The sequence below is a fragment of the Nesoenas mayeri genome, assembly GCF_963082525.1.
Source record: "Nesoenas mayeri genome assembly, chromosome: 1".
Lineage (NCBI taxonomy): Eukaryota > Metazoa > Chordata > Aves > Columbiformes > Columbidae > Nesoenas > Nesoenas mayeri.
In genome coordinates, this window is record NC_137541.1 from 210,454,253 (window position 1) to 210,480,637 (window position 26,385).

The 26,385-nt window shown below is 46.4% G+C and overlaps 1 protein-coding gene across 1 annotated transcript in view; it reads left to right on the top strand.

The window, feature by feature from the left end:
• The window catches only part of LOC308037141 (uncharacterized protein), a gene marked incomplete at its 5' end in the record, with an annotated part of 180,928 nt that overhangs the window by 620 nt on the left and 153,923 nt on the right, over window positions 1–26,385 (top strand). The window contains one exon of the mRNA XM_080338679.1: window positions 8,024–8,664. Coding sequence (XP_080194805.1) covers window positions 8,024–8,664 — 641 coding nt within the window. The remainder of the gene's footprint in view (window positions 1–8,023; window positions 8,665–26,385) is intronic.

Below are 26,385 nucleotides of genomic sequence, written 5' to 3' on the forward strand. Positions count from 1 at the left end.
TCATGCAATGCTGCGGACTCAGAGAAGAACAACGGGAAAGCAGCCTGGAGGAAAAGGACCTGGGGATGTTGTTTACAGCAGCTGAAGATGAGCCAGCATGTGCCCAGGTGGCCAAAAGGCCACCAGCATCCTGGCTGGTACCAGCACTGGTGTGGCCAGCAGGCCCAGGGCAGTGACCGTCCCTGTGCTGGGACCTGGGGAGGCCAAACCTTGAATCCTGGGGGCAATTTTGGGCCCCTCACGCCAGGAAAGGCCTTGAGGTGCTGGAGTGAGTTGAGAGAAGGGAACGGAGCTGGTGAGGGGCTGGAGCACAAGTGTGATGGGAGCGGCTGAGGGACCTGGGGGGTTCAGCTGGAGAACAGGAGCTGAGGGGAGACCTTCTGATCTCTGAACTGCCTGAAAGGAGCTTGGAGCCAGGGGGGGTCGGGCTCTGCTCCCCAGGAACAAGCGCCAGGAGCAGAGGAAACGGCCTCAAGTTGTGCCAGGGGAGGTTGAGGTTGGATGTGGGGAACAATTTCTTCCCCAAAAGGGCTGTCGGGCATTGGAACAGGCTGCCCATGGCAGTGCTGGAGTCACCATCCCTGGAGGGTTGGACAGATGCAGAGATGAGATTCTCAGGGACATGATTTAGTGCCAGGGGTGGGTTAATGGTTTAACTTGATGATCTTGAGGGTCTTTTCCAAGCAAAATGATCCTATGATTCATTTGGAGCCTATTTGGACTACTGTCAAAGTAGGGCAGTAATCCATGGAGCAAACCCCTACCTGGCCTTTCTGAAGGAGGTGACTTCACCACAGTGAATAAAACTGCTGCAGCTTTTCTCAGAGGAGGCTGTGAAGATGCTTTTCAGCAAACACAAGTCACATCATGCATCCAGCTCCCACTTCTGAACTCCTTGGCTCTGGGGACCATGAGATGGCGCAGTTACCCTGGATATCAGATCATAGCTGGCTGCATGCTGGCCAGGTATCTTCCCAAAATACCTTTACTCCTCAGCTGCATAACTTCAACCATGTTTTAAGCAGCTGCTGCTTTATATGCTGTATAGCTACATCACCTAACCCCTATTATTTTACCTTCCCGGGGAGTCAATGAGGTTCTCTGGGACAAGAAAGAGCAATCAAGCATGTTGTGCTCTCCTGTTAGCAAGTGTGCCCCTTGCAGGGGTCCCTTTCCTCTCCTTTTCTTAAATAGGGCTTTAAAAAAATAAACTATTGGCAAACACATTTTATGTTCCCGCTCCTGGAAAGCACTATAAGGACATTTCTTGTTTTACTAGCTGGGTGGCAGAATCCAAAATAACAGACACAGACCACATGGCAGAGGGTGTCGGTGCTGGCCGCCCTCCCTCCCAGTGCCCCATCTCCAGGAGTGGGAAGAAAAGATCTGAGAGGTACGTCCTGTTTGGAGATAGTGTCCAGTGCTGTCAGGTGCTCTGGCTGGTTTCCAGGGAGGGAAGCTGCTTTTAAACTGAAAGAGGGGAGATTTAGATTAGATGTAAGGAAGAAATTCTTGACCATGAGGGTGGTGAGGCACTGGAACAGGCTGCCTAGAGAAGCTGTGGATGCCCCATCCATGGAGACATCCCAGGCCAGGTTGGAAGGGGCTTTGAGCAACCTGATCTAGTGGCAGGTGTCCTGGGTTATGGCAGGGGGTTGGAACTCAATGATCTTTAAAGCCTCTTACAACACAAATTATTCTATGATTCTCTGAATCTCCCTCAAGTTCCCAATCAGTTTGAACTGGATTTGGGGTTTTTTTGCTGCTTCTTTGCCAGTGGTTGAGTCATCTCATTGTGTGCTGACAGATTACCCAAGAGGTGGTATATTTCAGTGAAAAATCTGCATCTGCTCACACACTGTGATACCCAACCCCATGCAGAGAGGACAACCTGAGTCCTGAGTTTCACATGAGCTCCATCCTGGGAATAAAAATGCTTTGGGAAACAAAAGAACATTTCCTCCCTGGGACAATGTATTTTTCTCATTCAATGGCTGCAGCTTCACCCAACCTACAGTTTGCCTTCAAATAATATGGTGAAGCTGAGTCAGATGGATCTTCTTCAGCTCCTGGCAGTCAGCGTGACCATAATGTGCATGTGGTGTAACATGCATGGGTACAGTATGGTGCTGTGTAAGCGCTCATATGGGAAACACACCCCGTCAGTAGGTTTTGGTATTTATTCCCTAGAGCATTGCTGATCCTGAGCGTGATATGGTGTGAACTCACCTTCCTGCTCTACAAGTGCGTTTTGCTAGGTCTATAAATGCCCCCACAACGCGTCAGGCTCTGATTCTTATCGCCTGTGCACTTGAGAGATCAAAACAGCCATTGAAAGGCTTCTTCAGACTCTGTTGTGAGTGCCCCAGCCACATTCCAGGACAGAAGAGGAGTTCCATGCTCTCCTAGGTAAGCACCACGCTGGCACCATCTTCTCCCTTGGCCATAAGGCTGACCAGAAAGCCCAGTGGGTGCAGATGCTGCCTTTGGCTCCAAAGAGAGAGGGAAAAAGTGACCCATGTAGAGCAAGGAGCAGAGGGGACACTTGTTTGGGCATGCCCACTTCTTCCGAAATGCTTTTACAAATGCCTTCCAAGCTCTGCACAGCGTCTACCATATCCCACCTCAAACAGGACCAGTGTCCCCCATGGGTCTGCACTGGAACCAGTACTGTTTGACATCTTAATCAATGACAGACACTGGGATCGAGTGCACACACAGCAAGTTTGCGGATGACCCCAAGCTGAGTGACACAGGTGACATGGCTGAGTGACGAGATGCCATCCAGAGGGATCTGGACAAGCTGGAGAGGTGGGTTCATGTGAACCTCATGAGGTTCAACAAGTTGAAGTGTAAGGTCCTGCACCTGGGTCAGGGCAACTCCCGGTATCAATCCAGGCTGGGGATGGAGGGATGGAGAGCACCCCCAGGAGAAGGACTTGGGGGTGCTGGGGGTGCAAGATTGGCCATGAGCCGGCAAAGTGCGCTTGCAGCCCAGAAATCCACCCGTGTCCTGGGCTGCATCCCCAGCAGCGTGAGCAGCAGGTGCAGGGAGGGGATTCTGCCCCTCTGCTCCGCTCTGGTGAGACCCCCCTGCAGTGCTGGTCCAACTCTGGGTCCTCAGCACAGGACACACATGGACCTGCTGGAGAGGGGCCAGAGGAGCCACAGGAATGATGCGAGGCTAGAACAGCTCTGCTGGGAGGACAGGCTGAGAGAGCTGGGGTGTTCAGCTGGAGAACAGAAGCTCCAGGGAGACCTTAGTGCGGCCTTTCCAGACTGAAAAGAAGCCTAAGAAAAAAGATGGGGACAGACTTTTGAGCAGGGCCTGTTGTGATAGAACACAAGCTAATGTTTTGAAATTAAAAGAGAGTAGATTTAGACTAGATGTGAGGAAGAAATTGTTGCTCCTGGGGGTGGTGAGAGCCTGTCCCGAGTTGCTCAGAGAGCTGGTAGATGAACCATCCTGGAGGCATCCCAGGCCAGGCTGGACGGGGCTCTGAGCAACCTGATCTAGTTGATGTCCCTGCTCCTTGTAGGAGCCTTGGACTAGATGATTTTTAATGTCCCTTCCAACCCAAGCTTTTCTATGATTCTGTGATTTTAACAAGGGTTAGCACAGAAAAGTGCTTTACTGATACGGGTTCACACTACAAGCACCACACTGAAGCAGTCAAGCCAGGAGCCTGGCTTTCCTCTCAGCACATCAGGAGCCCAACTGAACCACAGCAGCGTCGGGCTCTGGCTGCATGGAGACAAGCTGCAAGGCAAGACGTGCCGGCATGGTGTCAGCATCCCCGCGGCACAGCCCCCATCCAGGCTGGGGATCCGGAGGGGGCCCAAGAGCAAAGGCAGAAAGGTCTGGAGAGGGGGCGAGGGCTGAGGGGCAGGGAATGGGGCAGAGCTGAAGGGGGAGCACAAGGGACAGCAGGGACACTGGGGGGTCTAAGGCTGCGAAGGGGAAGACAGCGGGTGGTCTGGTGCTGCCAGAGGGACATCACTGGGGGTCTTCAGTGCTGTGGGTGCAGGAGGAAGGGCTGGGACCTAGAGCCTGGGGGTGGGAATGCATGGGGATGGAGATGGACCAGGGTGGGGATGTTCTGGGATAGGGACAGACAGGGATGAAGATGCTCTGGGATAGGGACAGACAGGGATGGGGTGGACTGGGATGGGAACGCAGCAGGACAAGGATACCCTGGGGCCCTGCCACCCACCCCGCATCCATTGGATGCCCAGGGCTCCTGAATGAACGCCCTTCAAGGTGTAATTAATTATATTTCTCATTTTCTTCAGCTCCCAATATTGCCCCCTTCCTTCCCTCAGTGGTGTGCGTGATGCTGATTCCCACATCAGATACCCAAACCTGCTGGATCTCCTGCTTGGGTGGGCTGAGATGTGGCGATGTGGTGCTTCCAACCCATTGTTTCATCATTGACCTCGAGGCAGTGTGTTGGGATCAAGGATGGGGGCAACTGCCATGCAGGGACCTGACCACCCTTGGCATCGCCTTGGGTCGTGTTCGAGCTTTCCACCACGTTACTCAGATGCTCAACTCAGGCACCGTGTCTGCTTTTGCTGTTGGGTCCTGATTGCGAGCCGAGCCCTGCAAACCTACTCATTCCTCCTCGCTTACACACCGCAAGCTTTATTTGTTTTAATCAAAGGGGCCCCTGATAATTATTAACATATTTAATTATTTTTACTCTGAGTCACTCGGCTCGAGCGTGGAGTGATCACAAAGATCGCTTTACTACAAAGACATAGCCCTGGAGCATTTGCACCATTGAGTAACCGCCCTTCGCAGATGGAGCTCCCATTGATGCCCGACTCACAACCTGCCTTTCCTCCCAGTCTGAGCTGACTTTTGCTTCGCTGGGAAGTGCCGGCCCCAAAAGGAGCAAAATTGAACACATTCAGACCATTTGCAGGGGGTAAGGATTTTCGCGATGAGGTTGCTAACTCCAGGGCAGAGCTGGCAGGGAATGATGCTCATCTGATTTGTGCTCCAGCCCTGCAACTCATGGGGGGTTGTTACTCCATCTACATCCCCCCAAAATTTCATCACCCCATCCAACACCCCCTCCCCCAGGCTCGCTGGTCTTTTTTTACGTGGCCTCGCACCAGCAATCAGAGCACACTGCAATTAAGGGTATTTGTGTGAGGAAACTCATAACTCTGCACTTCCACATGATTTATGAGGTTCCCCAGCCGAGCTGTGATCATTCCCAGCCCCAGCGGTTCACTGCAAGGCTACTGGGGTGATTTGGGTGTTTTTCCTTCCCTGGTGTCCACTGGGGCTTTACAGGGAAGCTCTGCCTTTGGAAAATACCCCCCTTGCCCCCCAGGGTCTGAGGGCTTTGGCTGGGGACCAGACCATATGTCTGGGGTGTATTTGCATCGGGGCGCATCTCAACCATCCTGGGTGAGCTTGGTTCTGGCTCCCTTCTCTGTGTCCTGGGACTTTCTCCCCAAAATAAGACAGGACCCTGGTTTCCACAGGGCTGCCTTGGTCCTGAGCATCCAACATTCAGAAGGATCCATGTAGATGGCAAGCAAGAAATACTTGGTCCCACCAGTGATGTGGGATTGCATTAACCAAATCTGTGGATACAGAAAACTGAGGGAAGGACTCAAGGATGCACAAAAGACACGTTGGCAGGGCTGAGAATTGAGTGAAAATCTCCAGACACCTTGAAGAAGATCTTGGCTCTTGCTGGAATCTGTATTTAAGAATAAGTTTTTGGTTAAATGCATATATAAATATTTATACAAAGCGAGAGAGGAAGAGGTGGAAAGAAATAAGTTTCACGAACCAAAAACTGCACAATTTTAAACAAATCAAACCTTTTAATAAAAACCAGAACACTGATGCTACTTTAAAAGGGCATAAGATAAGGGCAAGTCTCTGCTTTCCCTGGAGGGGAAAGATTGGAAAATAGTGATCAGGCTGTTCCTACTAGTGTTGGGCTCTAGCTCAGAAAACCTTTTTTTTCATTTGTCTGAAGGTTTTTATCAGCATTTTCCTCAGCTCCGATAATAGCAGCACTTCTTTTGTCTTTACTGTTTTCACTGTAGACTCCAGAGAGCAGAACTGTTTTCCCAGTATGTAAAGGCTTGTCCGCACCAAAGCCCATTTCTAGTCTTAGTCAGAGCTTTGGGTGGGCAGTGGCCACCCCGAAGTCCTTGTGGTTTTAGTGTTGTCTTCTTCCTCTAAGATCTTTGTGTGTGCCTCCAAGCAGCCTCTGAAAGCCACATGGTGGCAAGCTGCCTGCAAGACCCCATAGGCAGGAGGTGCATAAGGAGAGTGTCAGAAGAATAGAATCATAGGAAAGCTTGGGGTGGTAGGGACCTTAAAAACCATCCAGTCCAACCCTCCTTCAATGAACAGGGGCATCTTCACCAGCCCAGGTTGCTCAGAGCCCCGTCCAGCCTGGCCTGGGATGTCTCCAGGGATGGTTCATCCACCACCTCTCTGGGCAACCTGGGTCAGTGTTTCACCACCCTCATGGGAAAACATTTCTTCCTCATGTCTGGCCTGAATTTCCCCTCTTTTAGTTTAAAACCATCACCCCTTGTCCTGTGACAACAGGCCTTGCTCAAAAGTCTGTTCCCATCTTCTTATGGGCCCCTTTTAAGTACAGAAAGGCTGCAATAAATCTCCCTGGAGCTTCTCTTCTCCAGGCTGAACCCCCCAACTCTCAGCCTGTCCTCATAGGAGATTTGTGGGACCTGCAGTGGTTCAGCTTATGGGAGACAGAAGGAGGAATCATTACATCTGATTTTCCAGGGGTTTCATCAGTGCACTCTGACCACAAGCCTTCTCTTCTCCAGACTGAACAACCTCAAAGTGCTTGGAGATTATTTTTGCTCCTGCACCTAAAGGGCAGGCTGGACCCTGTGATGTCCATCCAACAACTCTCTGCAAGCACCATTCCCACCTCATACCCACTTTCCTGGGGGTGTTTAGCAGTTACAGTCCTGCTTGCTTTGAACCCAGCAGAGAAAAAACAAATGCTTAAGTGTGGGCTGAATTCCCAAGCTCAGCTTTATCTTTACTCAGGGAAGAGCAGGGTTCGGGAACATAACTGCAAAAATAAAGGGGACTCTTCTTAAGAAGCATCAGGAAGAGCCATGTCTCCAGTCATAGCAGCTGAGCATCATCTCAGGACATGTCAGGATCCCAAAATCTCTGCATTACTTGATCCTGAGTTACTTTTGATCCAGCCTGAGCTAATTCCCAGCTTGTGTGAATGACCATGCCAGCAAAATGGAATGAAAGACTGTGAGTGGTGACTCTCACATTGGTACTGCTGCTGGGAACAAACCTGTGCCATCACTCCCCATCCCTTCTGCAAACCACCAGACAAAGATCCTTTGTTGCAAGGCCAGAGCAAGGAGGGGAAAAAACAGAGCCATTAAAGCTGAGGCTATATTAAGCTACAGAAAACCACAAAAATAAGTGCCTGCAATCCCAGCAGAGCTAAACCTGTCCTCTGACTTCCCCTCCGAAACCAATCTCGACCTGACCCGGGTGGGAAAACGCCTGTAGTCGTAACCACCCCGTCATGAAAACACAAAGTGAGGCATTTATCTGAGCATTTGATTGCACAGCTCAGTGCTGTGATTTGCAGAACAACAAAGCCAAGACGCTGCAGGTAACAGTCAGGCCAAGAAGTCTGTGAGTTTCATTCCCTACAAGTGAGTTTTGGCACAGTAGCTGCTTCACACCCAATTAATTACTTCAGCACCAGATTATGCTTGCAGGCTCCAATAGAAGTGATAATAGGAACCAATTAAATTAATTTATATTTACTTTGCAAGCATATTTTCCTTTGGTAAATCTTTGCTTTAATTTGACAGATTGGACTCCAGCATTTTGTTTTTGTTAAGAGATACGGCCCTAAATCCAGAGGAACAAATCCAAACCTGTAAAACCAAGAAGCCCTTCCCTTTCAGGTTCAAAAACATGTAGGACATGGAGTTAAAAAGAAAAGAAGAAAATGAGAGAAAATGAAAGAGAAAGGGAAAGGGAAAGGAAAGGGAAAGGGAAAGGAAAAGGAAAAGGAAAAGAAAAGGGAAAGGAAAAAAGAAGAAAAGGAAAAAGAAAAGGGAAAAGAAAAGGAAAAAAGGAAAAAAAGAAAGGAAAAAGGAAAGGAAAGGAAAATGGAAAGAAAGGGAAAGAGAAAGGGAAAGAGAAAGGGAAAGAGAAAGGGAAAAGGAAAGAGAAAAGGAAAGAGAAAAGGAAAGGAAAGGAAAGAAAGGAAAGGGAAGGGAAGGGAAGGGAAGGGAAGGGAAGGGAAGGGAAGGGAAGGAAAGGAAAGGAAAGGAAAGGAAAGGAAAGGAAAGGAAAGGAAAGGAAAGGAAAGGAAAGGAAAGGAAAGGAAAAAAGAAAGAAAAGAAAAAAAAAGAAGAAAAGAAAAGAAAAGAAAAGAGAAAAGAAAAGAAAAGAAAAGAAAAGAAAAGAAAAGAAAAGAAAAGAAAAAAAAGAAAAGAAAAGAAAAGAAAAGAAAAGAAAAGAAAAGAAAAGAAGAAAAGAAAAGAAAAGAAAAGAAAAGAAAAGAAAAGAAAAGAAAAGAAAAGAAAAGAAAAGAAAAGAAAAGAAAAGAAAAGAAAAGAAAAGAAAAGAAAAGAAAAGAAAAGAAAAGAAAGAAAAGAAAAGAAAATGTACGCATGTGCCTGGACTAATAAAAACCTACTCTGAAACGTGCTGGGAGGTGTCAGTGTGTCTTGGTGGAAGAACATGAGCTTGATCTGGGTTGGGAGCAGTGACTGGGGAGATGTTCATGCCAGAGCTCAAAACTGAGATAAGCTCTTCGAGCGGCCAGGCTTAGGTAACACCCCGTGTGGGACAGAGCCACGTTCTGCTGTCTCCTGCTGCCCAGGAGCTGGCTTGCTAAGTGTAACTGGTTAAAATGAGATAGTCCCAGTTTATATCATTACATGTTGGCATAAAACTTAAGGTTTAAATACTTTTGTGTTGTAGTAGCAGATGAATGTCTGCTCCTTTTGCAACCAGATTGGATGTCTCTACAGCACATCTGCCTGGGAATATCTGAAGGCCTTTGTGTCCTTTGTGAACTTGAACAACCTGAGCTGGTGAAGATGTCCCTGCTCATGGCAGGGGTGGCACTGAATGAGCTTTGAAGGTCCCTTCCAACCAAAAGTGTTCCATAATTGTATGATTCAATGATTCAGAAGTCAATGATTTATAAACCATTGCTTTATTGCATGCATGTCTTGGGGAACAACCATAGTAAAGGATAGTGCCAGTCAGCTAAAGAGTGACCTGAGAGAGATAGAAAAAGTCACAAAACCCAGTCTGTGCCCCAGCATATGATGCTGTATGTTTGCATCCTGTTAGCCTTCCCTATCCCACCAGCAGCTCTTCCTTCTTCCCTTTTCCCCTCTGGCACTGTCCCTACCAGTTTCCAAGGGTTAGAACCACAGAATCATTTTGGTTGGAAAAGACCCTCGAGATCAAGTCCAACTGTTAACCTCACACTGTCACTAAACTCTGTGTCTAAGAACCTCATCTACACATCTTCAAAACCCCTCCAGGGATGGTGACTCCACCACTGCCCTGGGCAGCCTGTTCCAATGCCCCACAGCCCTTTCCATGAAAAAATTTTTCTCAATATCCAACCTCAACCTCCCCTGGCACAACTTGAGGCCGTTTCCTCTGCTCCTGGCGCTTGTTCCTGGGGAGCAGAGCCCGACCCCCCCTGGCTCCAAGCTCCTTTCAGATCAGAAGGTCTCCCTCTAAGCTCCTGTTCTCCAGGCTGAACCCCCCAGGTCCCTCAGTTCCTTCGGTTCATGAAGTGAAGACTTTCTTGCCACCCTGTTCAAACTGTTCCTGAAGTGTTTAAGGCACCTCCTAACCTGTCTTATCCTTTGTACTCTCTTGAGCATCTACTACAGAGAAGTCCAACTCAACCATCAAAACCACCCCTGGAAACCAGACCTGGGGATCTAGCAAAGCCCACCACTGCTGCAGGACAGGCTCATCTGGTGTTTTCCCACAAGCTTCGAACAACAGACTGGGAACTGCAGTATGAACCACATCGTCCATTGTTAAAAACCTCCATCAAAATTGGTAGAGTTCTTATGGTGGCTTCCACTGATGGCTTGAAATCATGGACCCCATTAAAGGCAGCAGAGCTAGGGGCATCTGAGACGACCACATGGTCCTGTGACTAAGAGATCAGGAGAGAAATTTATTTGCTTTGGTGATGGTGGGCTGGACATGTGCAGGATGGGAGCAAATACACATCCTCATGGACGTTCACCTTGTCTGCATGTAGAGGAGCTGGACTGAAGTCTCTCTTACCTCCGAGCTGGCAGGAATGGGGACACGATGGAGAAAACCTATCCCTTTCTTTCCCTGCAGGATGAAAGTCAGTCAGCTCACCAAAGTTACCAAAGGAGCTTTTGGGGACACTTTAATGTCTTTGGAAAGCCATTGAGCTCCTTTTGGGCTCTGGAAATTTGCTATTTCCAATGTTGCTGTTTTCTCAGCCTAGCGTAGCATGTGGATTTTACAGCCGTAGAGTTGCTACTCATTTTTCACCCTCTGGATGGTGATTTATGGTTTCTGGAACAGAGGTTAAACCCTCTTCCTCTCCTTGTTAGTGCTTTTTCACACGCTTCACACAGATCGGTGCCGTTGCACTCGGAAGAGTTTGTTGGCCAAAGTCCCATAAAATCCAATTTTTGTTTTGGATCTCCCTTGCTCTAAGTCTGTCTGGGAAATATGTAGGTATTTGATCTCAGCAGACTCATGAAAAAAAGTCTCCAGTGCAATGCAGTGAAAAAGGACCAGAAAAAAAAGTGTCTGCAGGACAGCACAGGTACTCCCATCTCCTCTGGCATATACTAGTGAGGTGACATTATAGGGCTGCCACAAAGTGCTGGGCATGTCCCTGTTTTCTTTGCACATGTGAAGCTGTGTTGCCCACTCAACAGCAATGTTTGTGAAGATAGACATGCGTTTGGCAGGTCAGCAAACTTGTTTGCTCCCCTCCAATTCTTCTGCAAGAAAAACAAACCAAGGAAATAAAAAAGTTGTGTTAAGTGAAGGACATGCTGCATCCTTGCAGTCTGGACTTCCCAAAACCTATTTTAGTTAATTTCCCTTTTCTGACTTGCTCTTTTCCCTCTTTAATGCTCAATGTGCTTTCTGCAGGTGATTACAATGGAGAACTGAAGGTGGGCAGTCTCTGTGGCATCAGCTGTGGCATTCCAACAGTGCTGGGTTGTGGATGGGGTCATTGCTGAATGCCAGAGCTTGGTCCTGAGCTGAAGGCACCAAGGCTGGTTTGTGCATCCATGACCCATCCACTGGTGACCCATGATGGATGAATCTGCTGTGGGTGGCCAATGTCTTGAATGTAGAGGAAGGCTCCAACACATGGTTCTTCATCTGCAGTGAGACACTTGTCTGCTTTACCACCACACCCCATAAGCCATTGTTATGCTTGGCTTATTCTTCCACCAGATGCAGGTTTTCTGATTTAAAGGAGAATTTAGAAATGAAAACTATGCAAGGAGAGATTTACAGGCTGTGTTACCGCTGGGCCAGGCAGTGAGGGCTTTAAGAGCTGAAGTCAGTGTGCATAAATATTCAGGTTCTGCTTTTCACCCTCCTTGAACTCCGTCAGATTGACTGAGAAGAGCCTCTGTGCTCTCCTGTCTACTGCAGTTAAACCTGGACATCCTGCAGAGCAAGAGATGAGACTCAGCCAGGCTGTGCCAGAAGAACCCCAGAAGGGAAACTGTATGAGCCACCATCTCTGGGACATGGTCAGGAAGCCATGAGGCTATCACATTATCATTTCTGTGTCTTTGCCAGCCCTTCCCCATCCTCAGTGGAAGCCTCTCGTGAGCCCTGAATGTGTCATTGCTTCTTCTGCTGGCTGTCTCTGAAATGTTAGTTTCTGCCTTAATAATTTCAGGAGGGGAGATGATGGTATCAAACAACAGGAATGTTTTAACACTATCAAAGGCCCACACCAGACTGAGAAACAAGCCTCTTGGGTTTGTTTGAATTCCTGCCTCTTCACCCCTCACCCTTTTCTCTCCCTAGGTCCCTCATGTGCATTGACTGCATCAATAAAAATCCAGTTTCTAAGTTGTCCAAGCTATTGCTATGTCAACCTGTTTTGAAAGGCCCCTCAAAAAAAAAAAAAAAAAAAAAAGTGAAAAGTCACAAAAAAGTTTCAAAAGCCTATGAAAAACAAGTCTCATGTTAGATCTCCACCTGCTTCACTTACCAAGGGAAGGTCAAGAGGAGGCTCAAGGAGGATAGAAGCTTGTCCTCAGGAGAAAACACCCAGAGGCAACAGAGCCTTGTAGTCTATCAGAGGTCTAAGGCCGGAACCTAAAAGCAGACATATTTCATTTCAAAATGAGGCCCAGTGCTTTAACAGTGGGAATGATTAAGTGTTGAGACAAAATAACAATGAAAGTAGTAGATTCTTCCTCTTCAGATATTTTCAAATTGTGAGCAGATGCCTGCTGGAACAGAGGTTTTAGCCAAGCACAAGTTATTGGGTTCCTTATTGGAGTATGCAATTTTATGGTCCGTATTATATGGAGCTCAGAATAGATGATCTTATGGCCCAGTGTGACTTTAAAATCTAAGAAACAGGTAGTTCTGGATCGAAAGGAGCCAGGTTTCCTCTGGATTTGTGTCTTGAGGCTGACTGACTCTGCTGCCTGAGAAGAGACAAAATCAGACTGAAGCTTTTCGCATTTAACAGCCGTGCCGTTAAAAACACAGACTCTACTTCTGAGTTGAATTTGTCTGGTTTTGGTGTGGTTATAGGTCTGCCTCTCCCCGACTGACTGGCTAGAAAGCCTTGCTATCAGGGGGGTACCAAACAAATCCTCTTTGGCCTCTGATCTCCTTCAAGTGTGGTTGACCTTGGCCAACGGAGTAAGATGCTGTTACAGGGGGAATGGACAGAGATGAACACACACACAGAGTCTGACAGAGAGAAGATTGCAACAGCTTCATTTTTCCAGGCTAAAAGCAGAGAATAATGAAGGTTAGCATTAAATTAAAATAAAATTTATTACTTCAGGTGGAGGTCGATACATTTGAGAACATCCTTAGTCAAAGCTTTTTCCTCTGATAGCAGAGTCAGAGGATGCTGAAAATCTTGTCACGTCTTTTCGAGTTATAGACTAAATATTCACATCAGCCTGAATTTATTTATTCTTGGATTTGTAAAATGTGAGAGTCATTCAGCGCAGAAATCTGGTCCCTACTCAGTTTTCATGAGAGGTTGGCAGCTCACCCTCTAAAAATAAAAGCTCAGGCAGTATTCACTGTCCACATCATCTGAGCCATTTAGGATTCAATTAAGAGCATTTCTGGGCTGTATTTTAGGAGTTTGTGTCTGTCAGGATTTTACCTTGGGGTTCTTGGGTTAAATGTTCCTGTCTCGGTGTCGTGCTGTGTGGAATAGCTTTCCCCTTTGAAGGAATCCATCTCTCTGTCTTTCCCCCCATACCCTCCCACAGATGCGAGGGTGAGCTGATTTTTGGTATGTAGTAATAACAATTTGTCAGGATGCCAAGTTCAAAGCCTCTTAACCTACTGCCAATGCGAAGCCCAAGAGTGAGGTCACGACTAATCTCAGACTTCTGACCTCCCAGTCATATCCACCATCACCGGATCAGAGGAGAGAAGTGGAAGGGCTTATTTTGAAAGGTTTTAGATTTCAGGTGAGGTCAACAAAAGATTTGCCCAGATGGAAGAAATCAAGAGGATAATATGGAGCATATTAGGGAAGATGAAAGGCGTCGTGTAAAGCAATCTCCTCCTTAGCCTAGAAAGGAAAGTCTAACTATCAGGGTAACCTTCCGGTAATGGCAAATAAGCCCAAACCATCAGAAAATGTAGCAGAAACCAGGCATTGTCCTGGAGAAAGCGATGCAAGCTTAGGGATTCAGAGTGACGCTGCTGGGATTTTCAAAAGCTCCTAAACAGAGTAGGCTACAGCCTCTTAAGATGGTGGGATTTACATGGCAAGACACTTTTGAAAATCCCCTGAGTCATCTTTTTGCATTTTGAGGAGTGTGCATAACTTGGTAAACGCAATGTGGGGGCTCGATTTGCTGCAACTCTGTAACCAAACATTTCCAAAAATATGGACTATATAAAATTGAAAATGTTTGGAGACTTCACCTAGAAGAACCAGGACATTCATGCAGCATCCGGCCCCGTTTCAGCCCATCAGGCACCTAACAGACCTGGTGTCACCAGGTCATTCTATGAAGACATGTTCCCAGACATACTGTGAGCCCATAAGTAGGCTTGGGAAGAAAAAACATTTCTTGACCGCCAGTTCTGAGCAATCAGTACAATGGAAAAAGGACTAACAAACTAGATTTTAATTTCTGGAACCACCTTTTGGACCAATGACAATTTCTGGTGAACTGAATTTTTCTCTGGAGGAAGGTAGAGAAACCCCATAGGGACGTGGCTGAGGTCCTGGGACATGGAAAGAGTCCTCCCATCTTCCAGGTTTCTCATTGCTGTGGTAATTTTTGCTCCCCATATTCTTTCTTGCAGCTTTTCTTCCACCCATATTTACCCCTGTCCCGATGGCCTGGAGGAGTTGGAGCACTAGTGAGTCCATTGCTGAGGATAAACCACTCCTGGAAATGGGTTGTGTTGGCGTTCAAGTCTATATTTCATCTACTAACAGGATTACAATAGAAGATTGTGTCCTGGGCTAAAAGGACAAATTACATAAAAAAGAAGCCGATGCACTCATTATTAAATTCAGACAAAAGTTTTGTTAATGCAGGGTAGCTGGGATGTGAGCATTGGTGAACATCCAGATCTCGGTGCCATTGGAAGGAGTTCTTAGCCCCAAAGGGCATTTATTGCTCTACCCAACAGACTCCAAAAGGACTTCTACAAGAGATTCCATTTTCCATTCCTTGGACACTTCTGTTAGTGTTTTGGACACAGAAAAATAAGGGGAGATGATGCTGTCAGGGTCCATGCATATGGTCTTATTTGGGGTTAGCTGGGCCATTTTCAGCTCAGAGCAGATAACTGCACTTTATGGGATTACCATATATGTGTTGAATTTATTAGTATAAACACAAATGTTGTTACAGGCATAAATCAAATTAAAGTTTAGACTTTTCCATAAAAGTTCAAATGTGTACCAGAGCCAGCATCATCTCTAATTCGATTGTTTCCTGGAGTTTTCACAGGCCCAGGCTAGAAAATAAATCAAATATTTTTACAGACTGAATGGGACGCGTGAAGTCTGCAGACGTCTTCCAGCTCATCCCTATGAAATCTGCTTTTAGCACCTCGTCCCCTGACTTCTTGTAGAGCAGCCCACCAGACAGGAGAAGGACGTGATGCCTCTTGCATTAAAACAACCATCTGTCAGTGAAGAAGGTGGCAGGTGGTTTGTGTTCAACTCCCACGCTGACCAAGGCGCTCTCCCGGTTAGATGAGCCCACCACCTATCAAGCAGACGACCACTGGACCTACACCAGCAAGATAAGCAACATGTTTTGCTATTGCAATCCAAAGAACCTTCAACCCTTTGTAGAAATAGGACTATAAATTATAGTGGATATGAGTCTAAGCAGGAAATGTGGGTTGCTGTGTCCAAAAATAACAGCAACAGCACTGTGAAAACTGAGCGGTTGAGATGAGGGGAGCACTGCTCAAGATGTGGATTTTTTTACTCCCATTTTACTCATCTGATTGGATTTCAGTGGGAATACTGGCAGGATAAGGAATAGTTTGATATTGGGAGCAGCCTGAAGTCCTGAATCATCAGGGGACAGATACCCGCTCCATCGAGGCATCGCTCACTGGGCTCATTTGATAGAGCTAATTATCAAAGAAATGAACCCAAACCTCTTGTGACATGTTCATCCTTTATATGACCCCGAGACATTATTTTTTTCACCTTACAACCAATTGCATTTCACTCCAAATGCACAGGGACCCATTTTCTGTGGCTTGTTTTGCCTCATTGTTGTCTCAAAACTTTTCTCAGTGGTGGCACACAGTTGTATTTCTTATATATTATTAACAACAACAAAAAAGTATATATTTTTATATAGCAAAGCTCAAGTGCTTTATTTGAATATCTGATCAATTTTTTTAGGAAGAATTTATGTCCTGCACTCACATGGAGAGCAGAAAAAGGACAGTCCTTTCCGCCACTGACTCGTGGCACCCTATTGCATTCAAATTCACATTGCCATTAAATAATAGCAACTGGTCTTTACTCTCTCCCTGTTGCCAAATTGTTGTTTGCCAAAATATTGCCTGCCTTTGAAATGATAATCATAACATAATTGTGAGAGAGACAGGGGAAAAGTCCAATTACAGTTAATTAATATAAGGACATACTCTAACAAAAGTCTTTGCTCAGAGGAAAAGTGATAGGAGTTGTTCCTCTGAAACTATGACCCAAATCTTCAGTCATTCTTCTGCTTTCCCACCTGCTTTGATCAGTGAAACAGTAAAATTTACAATATTAATAATTCAAAATTTTCCTTCATCTCTGCTCAAATGAAGAGGAAGAGGTACGATCTCCTTCATTACAACTGTGCATTCCTGGACTGATTTTTCTCAAGAAATAATTTGAACCGTTTTTAGAAAGACAAGCAGAGAGGGATTTGGGTTTTCCCACTTAGAAAATAAATGCAAATTACTGAGTTGCTATAAATTAGCTTAATCTGATTTAAGCAGAAAAGCATGGAAATCAGGACCTGTCAATTTTCTTCTTCCTCAGATATGACAGAATATGGAAATTACAAAAACAAACATTAAAAAGATTTGATATGATACAAAAAAGATGCTGACAGAATTAATCCTCAGTCATACTGGATATTATGCAAACAGCCTTACCACTGTGGAAAAAGACCCCTATTTGTTCTAGTAATTATTCAAGTCTCAAAAATGTTAAGGAAAAAAAAGGAAATATAACTGCTGTTTTTCAGCCAGTGTGTCTCCATGGGAAACCTTGAGCACTTCAACCAACTTCCTCGAGCAACAGTTTTTTGCATCTGCAAAATCACATTTCTCCACTACAGAGCAAAGAGCTGGACTTAAGAAAGGCCACCTCCCCAGCTCTGAAAAGCTTGATTTGGGAATTTTATTTTATTTTATTTTATTTTATTTTATTTTATTCTAATCGGGGTCAATGTTTAAAATGAAAGTGCTTTGAGCAATATTACTAAACCCAGATTGCTCCAGTGATACGAGAGTGGGAAGGATTGGGAGACGCGTGCGCAATTCTGCTTTACCATCTGCCTACCCCCAGTGACGGCTCAATTTATAAAAGCAAAATTACTCATCCTGTAGCAATATATGTTTGGCACGAGCGAGGGGAATTCACGCTTCTGTAACTAAATGCCCTGGCGAGCAGCAGAGGCATTGGGGAGGCTTGGCTGAGTGATTTTTGCTTGGCTTCGCTTTGGCACCCATCTCCAGCTCCTGCTGAGCCCATATTAAATGGAGCAAAAAAAAAAATCAAACTGTTTCATACTCGTTTCAAAGGCGTCGAGTTCTCACAGCTCCCAGGTCATTTCTAACAAGCTGTGCCTACAGTGAGGTCCCTTCTGGTTCTGGCACAACTGCCTGTCAGCTCTTCTACCAAAAACCTGTAGCCCATGACTGATGATATATAAAATAAAAGGTTTCTTGCTCTTGGTTTTCCTTGCTGAATGCAAAGCTTGCTGTAGGTCCCTTTGTTCTTGGCAAGAAAAGAGATTAATCATTTTTAAAATGAAATACAGGATTTTAAAGACCCCCCTTTGAGATGCACCAGGGTGATTGCAGAGTGGGCTGCAGGAGTGGTGGGCAAGCAGTCTGATTTTTTTTCTCCTGGCTATTTGCTTTTATTGTGTGAAAGGGACTCGAGAGACTCTACACAGAGAACCTCAATCAGGCTGAAATTAGGGTTTTCATCAATTGAATATCGAGTTGCGTCTGCTGAGGATCAACATTCAGTCACTGCCACTGTGCATTTCACAGCACGTTAATCTGGAGATCCAAGCCATACATCTCACAATCCTGACAGTACCACAATACCAAGATGTGGCCATTTGCACCTGAACTCACCAGAACGGATTAATCATAGAGTCATGGAATAGTTTGAGTTGGAAAGACCTCCCAACCTCATCCAGTGCCACCCCTGCCATGAGCAGGGACATCTTCACCAGCTCAGGTTGCTCAGAGCCCTGTCCAGCCTGGCCTGGGATGTCTCCAGGGATGGTTCATCCACCACCTCTCTGGCCAACCTGGGACAGGCTCTCACCACCCTCAGTGGAAAGAATTTCTTCCTCATGCCTGGCCTGAATCTCTCCTACTTTAGTTTAAAACCAGCCCCCATTGTCCTATCACAACAGGCCCATCTAGTCCAACCCTCCTGCCAGGGAGCAGGGACATCTTCACCCAGATCAGGCTGCTCAGAGCCCTGTCCAGCCTGGTCTTGAATACTTCCAGGGATGCTTTATCTCCTTGTGTCATTTCAGGGTTTCTAGAAAGTGCACTCCACAGACGCAACAGTTTGACACCCAAGTCCTGTGTTACTCAAGTGACTTCACAGAAAACATCTAGATCAAGGGAGGAGTATTTTTAGGTGTAAGTCAGCATAGGCTGAGCCCAGAGGCCATTATGACTTCTCCTCAATGAGCTGGTCGAATGCAATCTGACATTCCATGCTGATGTACCCAGATGTCCTGCACTGCTGATGGTTCTGAAATTGTCATATTGATAATACAGGTCTTGGTGAAGCCTGTCGTGACTGTCACACCTCCAAGGAATGTCAAAAGGTCCACAGCTCCTGCTACGCTTCTTGCTGTTGCCTAGTTGACCTTAGCTGCAACCCATGGGCAGAGCATCTGGCACAAGCTTGTCCTTGAGTAGCTGAAGGTCCTTGCTGTGCATCTGCATTACGTAGGGTCAATACCACCAGATCCGACCATTCCTTTCTTTTTTCATGGAGCGGATAGATGGATGTAAATGACCCATTTGGTGATGACACCAATCACTGTCTTGTCGTTTCTTAGCCTGGAATTTGCCGAAGGAAAAAGCTACAATAAACCCACTTAAATTCTCCTCCTGCTCATCTTTGGGATTTTTCATACAACGTCAAGTTCTGTTCCCTGCTGGGATGAAACCAGTTTGTGGGAAGTTTTGGACTGAAACCCAAAGAGTGATTCAGCCTTTCCAGTCCCAGATCAAGCAGCGTTTGTGCCAGCAGCGTTACCTCCCCAAAACCAACCTCCCACCCCCAATAACCAGCCACACAAAACAAAAGAAGCCCTTGATGAAGACCTAGTGTTATAAAAAAACCCTCCCAGAACTATAAAGCACTGCATTATCATCCTGTAAAATAGGGACAGGAGTTGCAAACTTTTTAAACACTTTCCCACACACAAACATAAAAATCTTTTACAGCCTACCACTATTCTGAAAGCCAAATATTGGGAAGCTAAACTATACAAGTTATACCATAGTTTAAGATGTTTCTAGCCCTCAGTATCATGGTGGTGGTATTGAGGTATCCAGGTTGGTCAGGTGTCTTAGCTCTTGACTTGTATTTGTCCCAAACATAGGTGTTATGGTCATGGAGAGTTCAGAGGAGAGTGGCGCAGATACAGAGCACAGGCTTGTGTGGGAACACAGTGAAATCTGAGAACTATGACACATATTTGGGCTCCACATCTTGCCTGGCCACACACAGGTCTATTTAATGCCTTCATGGACCAGACTTTGCTGTCAGACGACCGGCGTCGCTCAAGGTTTGCAGTTGGGTAATCGAGCTCCAAGCCTGGAGGCAGAGATCTAATCTTTCACATTTTGGGTGTCAATGACCTTGAGAAATGTGAAGTAACAGTGGATAGCGGCCGTTGGAGATTTTTATGTTAACACATGGAGAATAAAAACAGTACAGGAGGAGCAAAATTACTGCTCCAAAATGGGCTACCTCTGTTAAGGTGCTGGCTGATCACATACCTTCACAGTGCCAACTCCTTCCCTTCACGCAGTTGTATTTCCCTTTGGCTTTGTTCCCCAGCGTAAATCACCCAGAGTCTGGCTTGGTGCTGGTGTCAGGTATCAGCCTGGTGCTTGGTTTCAGCCCAGCTCCTCAAGGTTTGTCATAAATAAAGAAAGAGTGGCGTAGGGAAGCAGCAGGTGGACGGCATTTCTTCCCCAGACCCTTGGCAGCTACCTGGAGCTCTTCTGATAGGGCCATCAAATAGAGTGGAAAAAAAAATCCCTTCTGACTACAATTATTCTAATTAAGTTACTAGCTTGAAGAATATCAGAGGCACATGTTTGAGATAGTGATGTTTAAAGATAATTTAAAATCCAATTACAATGCATTAGAGTTTCTGTGTTTTGGTCTGTTTTTTTTTGTCTTACACTGGTTTGAGATTGGATGGGAGGCTCCTGCCATAGAGGAAACCCAGTGTATGACTTGGGTCTGGGTGGGCAGGAGGCAGTTTCTCTTTCCTGCTCTTCCTTCTCTTGTTCACAATATTTGTTCACTAGGAACTAAAAATGCTTGAGGAACCACAACTCTCTCCCTTCCCCATCAAACCATCACACTCTCCATGTTGTGTTGGACTTGATGAACTTGAGGGTTGCCGAGAGAGGTGGTGGATGTCCCATCCCTGGAGACATCCCAGGCCAGGCTGGACGGGGCTCTGAGCAACCTGAGCTGGTGAAGATATCCCTGTTCATGGCAGAGGTGGCACTGGATGAGCTTTGAAGGTCCCTTCAACCCAAACTATTCTATGGTTCTGTGATTCTATGGTCTCTTCCAACTAAAATGATTTTATGAATCTGTGTCCCACAGGTGATAAACTCACTCTTTCTCCCATGGGAAATAACCGTCTTACCACTGTCTTTAATTACTAAACAGCTTGCACTTAACTTTTTCCTTTTTTTTTCCAGTCAGTTAACACATCTAGTTCAATTCTGAGCCCCTGCTAGGGAAGTGTAACCACCACAGAATTTTGTTGCTTCTATTACAGACCTGCAGAAGGCCTGATGTGATGGAAACCTTGTCAACTAATCAGTAACAGATTGGTGTAACAAGAAATGTTCTCCCTACCACAAACCTTGTCTAGCAGGAGACATCCTTACAGCAGAGCTGGGTGTTAGGGCTTCTATCCTGCTTTGTGCCTCAAATGGGTAGAAAATGTGGAGAGCATCTGTGGTCCATCACTACAGAGATGCCATCTGCAGGGTTATCATGACTGTGCATGTCTGGGTGTCATGTTCGTGGACTCTGCCCCATCACCCTGTCTGTCCTGTCCGAGGGAAGTCCTGCAACCTTGCCAGCTCTGCAGCTGCAATTCAGTAGCTCATGAGCTACTGAAGGAGGATTTATCTGGAAATTGACAACTGACTTGTACAAGGTCATCCACAGGAAGGGAGAGTTGAAACTGGCATGATATCACCCAAAACTACCTTCAGCTGGCCTTTCTTGGACTGCCATCTTGGATCATTACAGAGTACAGAGGAGAATTTATACTTTTAAGAAGGTGAGAGTGCAAAATAAATGACCAAAAGCAGTAAAAAATGTATCTAGGACCAGGGGAGTTGCTGTACTACTTTAACCCAGATTTGACATATTGTCTTCCATTGTGGTCAGCACCAAATACTCCCATGGGAAGTATAAAAAAATCCCACAGCTATGTGACTCACCTACTCAACAAAGACCCAGCAAGTCTGAGATGGAGCGCAGCTCCCAGGCAAGAAGAGCTCTATCAGTTTCAAAACCATTATCTCTTTGAGGAGACATACCCTCACCTCTGAACTTTTCTGAGATCTTGGAATTAGACAACAAGAAAGGAAAAAAGAGGCAGAATTTAAATGTTTGAAATGTCTGTGGCAAATTCCTGCCCCCAGGCTGGTGCTCAGAGACAGGTCTCTGGTGCTACTTGTCCATTAAATTCTTAGTTGAATTGTTTAGTATATTGTTAATGAAGTTCATTTCCACAGGTTGAATCTTCTGGAGGCCTTTAGAGGTTAAAGGCAGATTGGGGAAGAGTGTCCCACAGAAGTGCAGATAGAGAGGGGGATGAGGCAGCAGACCGTGAGGAAGAGGTGAGGAGGAGCTGCTAAGAGGAGGACAAAGAGGGCAGAGGAAAAACTGCCCTGGGTGTGAACAGGTTGAGATTTTGAACATTCAGGCTAGACATGAGGAAGAAACTTTTTACAACAAGGGTGGTGAAACACTGTCCCAGGTTGGCCAAGTAGGTGGTGGATGCCCCATCCCTGGAGACATCTCAGGCCAGCTTGCACGGGCCTCTGAGCAACCTGAGCTGGTGAAGATGTCCCTGCTCATGGCAGGGGTGGTGCTGGATGAGCTTTGAAGGTCCCTTCCCACCCAAACTGTTCTTTGATTCTATGACATCCACAAGTAGACTGTATAGGCTTCTTTAAAGGCTCCCAAGTCCTGACACAAGAGCACCTGAGGAAGCCTAGAGCCACTGTAGCTATGACCACTGGACATTTCATACAAGAAATTGAACTCTGCACAAGCAAGGGTGAGAATCTGCTTCCCCACAGCGATTATCTGGGATCTAAGTCCCTGCTGCTCTGTACAAAATTATGTCTGGATCCGGGCAACCATGGCAGCTGTTCACAGCACAGCTTGACAGACCTGAGGCTACTGTGAGGATGGCATGGACCATTGCAGCCATTGCACACCATGCAGGAGCAGTGCATGGTCTTGAAGAAGACATTCACCTGCTTCTGTGCAGTTAGCACCAGTACCCTGGAGCTTTTCTACACCCAGGACCAGCAGCACCCAGTAATCCAGTAATTTCATCTCCCTAGTTATCCACCAGACACCTGGAGAGCTCCTGCCTGCTGGAGATGGAGGGATGTGCTGCAGGGAACTCAGCAATGTTGTTACCATCACCCTGGGATCCCAGTGTCTCTGCAGGGAAAAGTTCCAAGGGAAGGCAAATGCCAGCAGTGGTTTTCTGACCCACTAGAAAGTGGTTTCGAGATGCATTTCCCACCAAACAATACTGTGATCACAAAATCACAGAATCATTTAGGCTGGAAAAGACCCTCAACATCATCAAGTCCAACCATTAACCCACCCATGTCCCTAAGAGGCCCATCTATACATCTCTTCAACCACTCCAGGGATGGTGACTCCACCACTGCCCTGGGCAGCCTGTTCCAATGCCTGACAACTTCTTCTGGGAAGAAATTGTTCCTCATATCCAATCTGAACCTCCCTTGGTACAGCTTGAGGCCATCTCCTCTCATCCTGGCACTTGTTCCTGGGGAGCAGAGCCCGACCCCCCTGGCTCCAAGCTCCTTTCAGGCAGTTCAGAGATCAGAAGGTCTCCCCTCAGCTCCTGTTCTCCAGCTGAACCCCCCAGGTCCCTCAGCCGCTCCCATCACACTTGTGCTCCAGCCCCTCACCAGCTCCGTTCCCTTCTCTCCACTCGCTCCAGCACCTCAAGGCCTTTCTTGGTGTGAGGGGCCCAAAACTGTCCCCAGCATTGGCGGTTTGGCCTCCCCAGGTCCCAGCACAGGGACGGTCACTGCCCTGGGCCTGCTGGCCACACCAGTGCTGGTCCCAGCCAGGATGCTGGTGGCCTCTTGGCCACCTGAGCACACGCTGGCTCATGTTCAGCTGCTGTCACCAACAACCCCAAATGGTCTTGTAGTAATTTTGGGTACAGAAATGCAGGTCAGTAATCTTTATGCCACAGGACTGTCATATCACAACATCCTGCAGAGGGTAATTTATTTATTGGGGAAAAGAAGCACATTGAAGAGCAGGGGATAGGGGAGAAGACAACATACCTGCATGGTGGATGCAGCGAAGTTAAAGAACAGGCTGAACTAATTTCCTAGAAGTAGCCCAGGGATAGGAGAACTGAATAGCCGTGAGATGATGGCTTTGCCAGCCTCAAGTTTGCATTGTTATAACTCTTCTGCAGCTGAACATTCTGGCTCTACAGGTAGTTGACACAGATGTAAAAGTTATTGATTGAACCCCCCCGCCCCTCTCTCTATTTCAGCCTTTTCCTTGTTGCACTTGGAGAATTTCTTTGCCTTGCTCTGTTTATTCAGCCAGCTTTGGTGTTGGATGTGTTTGAGTTTCTTGCCACAAATGCCTCCCTGTTTAAATGTCAAGACTGACTATTTAGGAGATTATCAGTCTCAGGAAGAAATTAAACACGATGTAATAATGTGCCATGACCCTGGCAAATTCTCACCATGGTAGTGGATGTTTATGCAGATAATGAGAGCATCGGAAATTAAAAGAATTAGTTTTCATGTCACTAAGAAAATCAGTTTCTGAAGGGAAGCAAATCTTCTTTCTCCAGTATAAATCAGATGTAAAACTGCTTTCTTTTTTTTTTCTACAGGGAATGTTACTTTCTTTTTAATGTGTTATGGTGTTATTTCTTTGAGGGTGGCGGGAGGATTTCTGAACACAGACACCGAAAATTAAAATACTTGAGCTTTCTTTTCCGAAGAGAAAAAAAAATGTAGAACATTGGAACAGAAAGATACAACAAGAAAAAAATTCATGTTTAATCCCCCCAAAAGGTCTGATGAGGCAATATTTGTCCATGTCTGCTCTGGGGGTTTAAGTCAATATTTGCTGGACGTTAGAAAGAGATTCCTGCTATTGATCCGCGTTTGCTTATTCTGGATTTTCTTGCAGTTTTCCTGACGCATTTGTTCCATGCCAGGGTCTGAGACAGGACACAGGGTTGCTCTGGGGTCTGGTCCAAACTTGGCAGCCCCCCTCACTTAAGTAGACTTTGCACAGCATACACAGGAGGCCAAAAAGGGGTCCTGCCTGGGGAAGATGGATTGAAAAGTGCTGGTTGTGCCCAGCTGAGAGCAGAGCTCAGTCCACGCAGATCTTGGGTGCAGGGTGAAGTCTTGTCCCCGCTTGCTTCATGGCAAAGCACCTGGCTGGTCCCAATGGCTGGATTAGGCATCACCTCATCTCCATGCTCCCAGGTCTACAAACCATAATGTTGAGGCAATAATTTATAAAAACTTGATTGAATCATAGAATAGTTTGGGTTGGAAGGGACCTCTCAAGCTCATCCAGTGGCCCCCCTGCCATGAGCAGGGACATCTTCACCAGCTCAGGTTGCTCAGAGCCCCGTCCAGCCTGGCCTGGGATGTCTCCAGGGATGGGGCATCCACCACCTACCTGGGCAACTTAGGCCAGTGTTTTACCACCTTCATTGCCAGGTAGCAGTTCAACTCTTCTAACACCCTGATCTGTTGACTATTTCTTTCATCTGCCATGTATTTTGACACCATCCTCTTCCATCCTGTTGGTGCTTAAAGGCTCCAAAACAGAAAAAAAAAACCCAACAACTTCAATAACAAGAGTTAAAAAAGAAATAGATTGAGCCCACTTTGCTGAGCTCACTGCAGACGATGGGCTTGAGACACCCACCTGGAAGGTCTTCTGAGAAAAATATCCACTATCTATGCCCCTTTCTTAATAGTCTTCATCTGGAGAAAGTTAAATAAATCCCAACTGTCACTCAAACACAAGAAGGTATTTAGCAGTTTAGCAGAAGGTAAAAATTAATTTCTCTGTGAGGAAATAACATGTCCCATACATACGAGTGTTTTACTTCCCATAATTTGTGTGCTACTTGGACTGCGCTGAGCTGTGGGCTGCAGCTCATTCCTGTGTTTGCACGTAGCAAATACGGACGGACCCACACTGAAATGCACCCGTGGTGCTGGTTTGTTTCCTCTGATTGAACCCGAGAGAAAGTCCCTGCTCCCCCAACTAAGAATCATAGAAGGATTTAAGCCGGAAAAGACCCTCAACATCATCGAGTACAACAGTTCATCCAACACTGGCACTAAACCATGGCCCTAAGAACCTCATCTACATGTCTTTTAAACCCCTTCAGGGATGGTGACTCCAGAACTGCCCTGGGCAGCCTGTTCCAATGCCCCACAGCCCTTTGGGCAAGAAATTGTTCCCAGATCCAACCTCAACCTCCCCTGGCGCAACTTGAGACCGTTTCCTCTGCTCCTGGCGCTTGTTCCTGGGGAGCAGAGCCCGACCCCCCTGGCTCCAAGCTCCTTTCAGGCAGTTCAGAGATCAGAAGGTCTCCCCTCAGCTCCTGTTCTCCAGCTGAATCCCCCAGGTCCCTCAGCCGCTCCCATCACACTTGTGCTCCAGCTCCTCACCAGCCCCGTTCTCTTCGCTCAACTCACTCCAGCACCTCAAGATAATTGATAAGAAGTAATTGTGGGAGGTGGAATCTGGCCTTGGTATGGAGGGGTGAACGCAGCCCATGTTTTGAGCCCAAATATATGAGGCAATTTGTCCATCCCATTGAGATATGCAG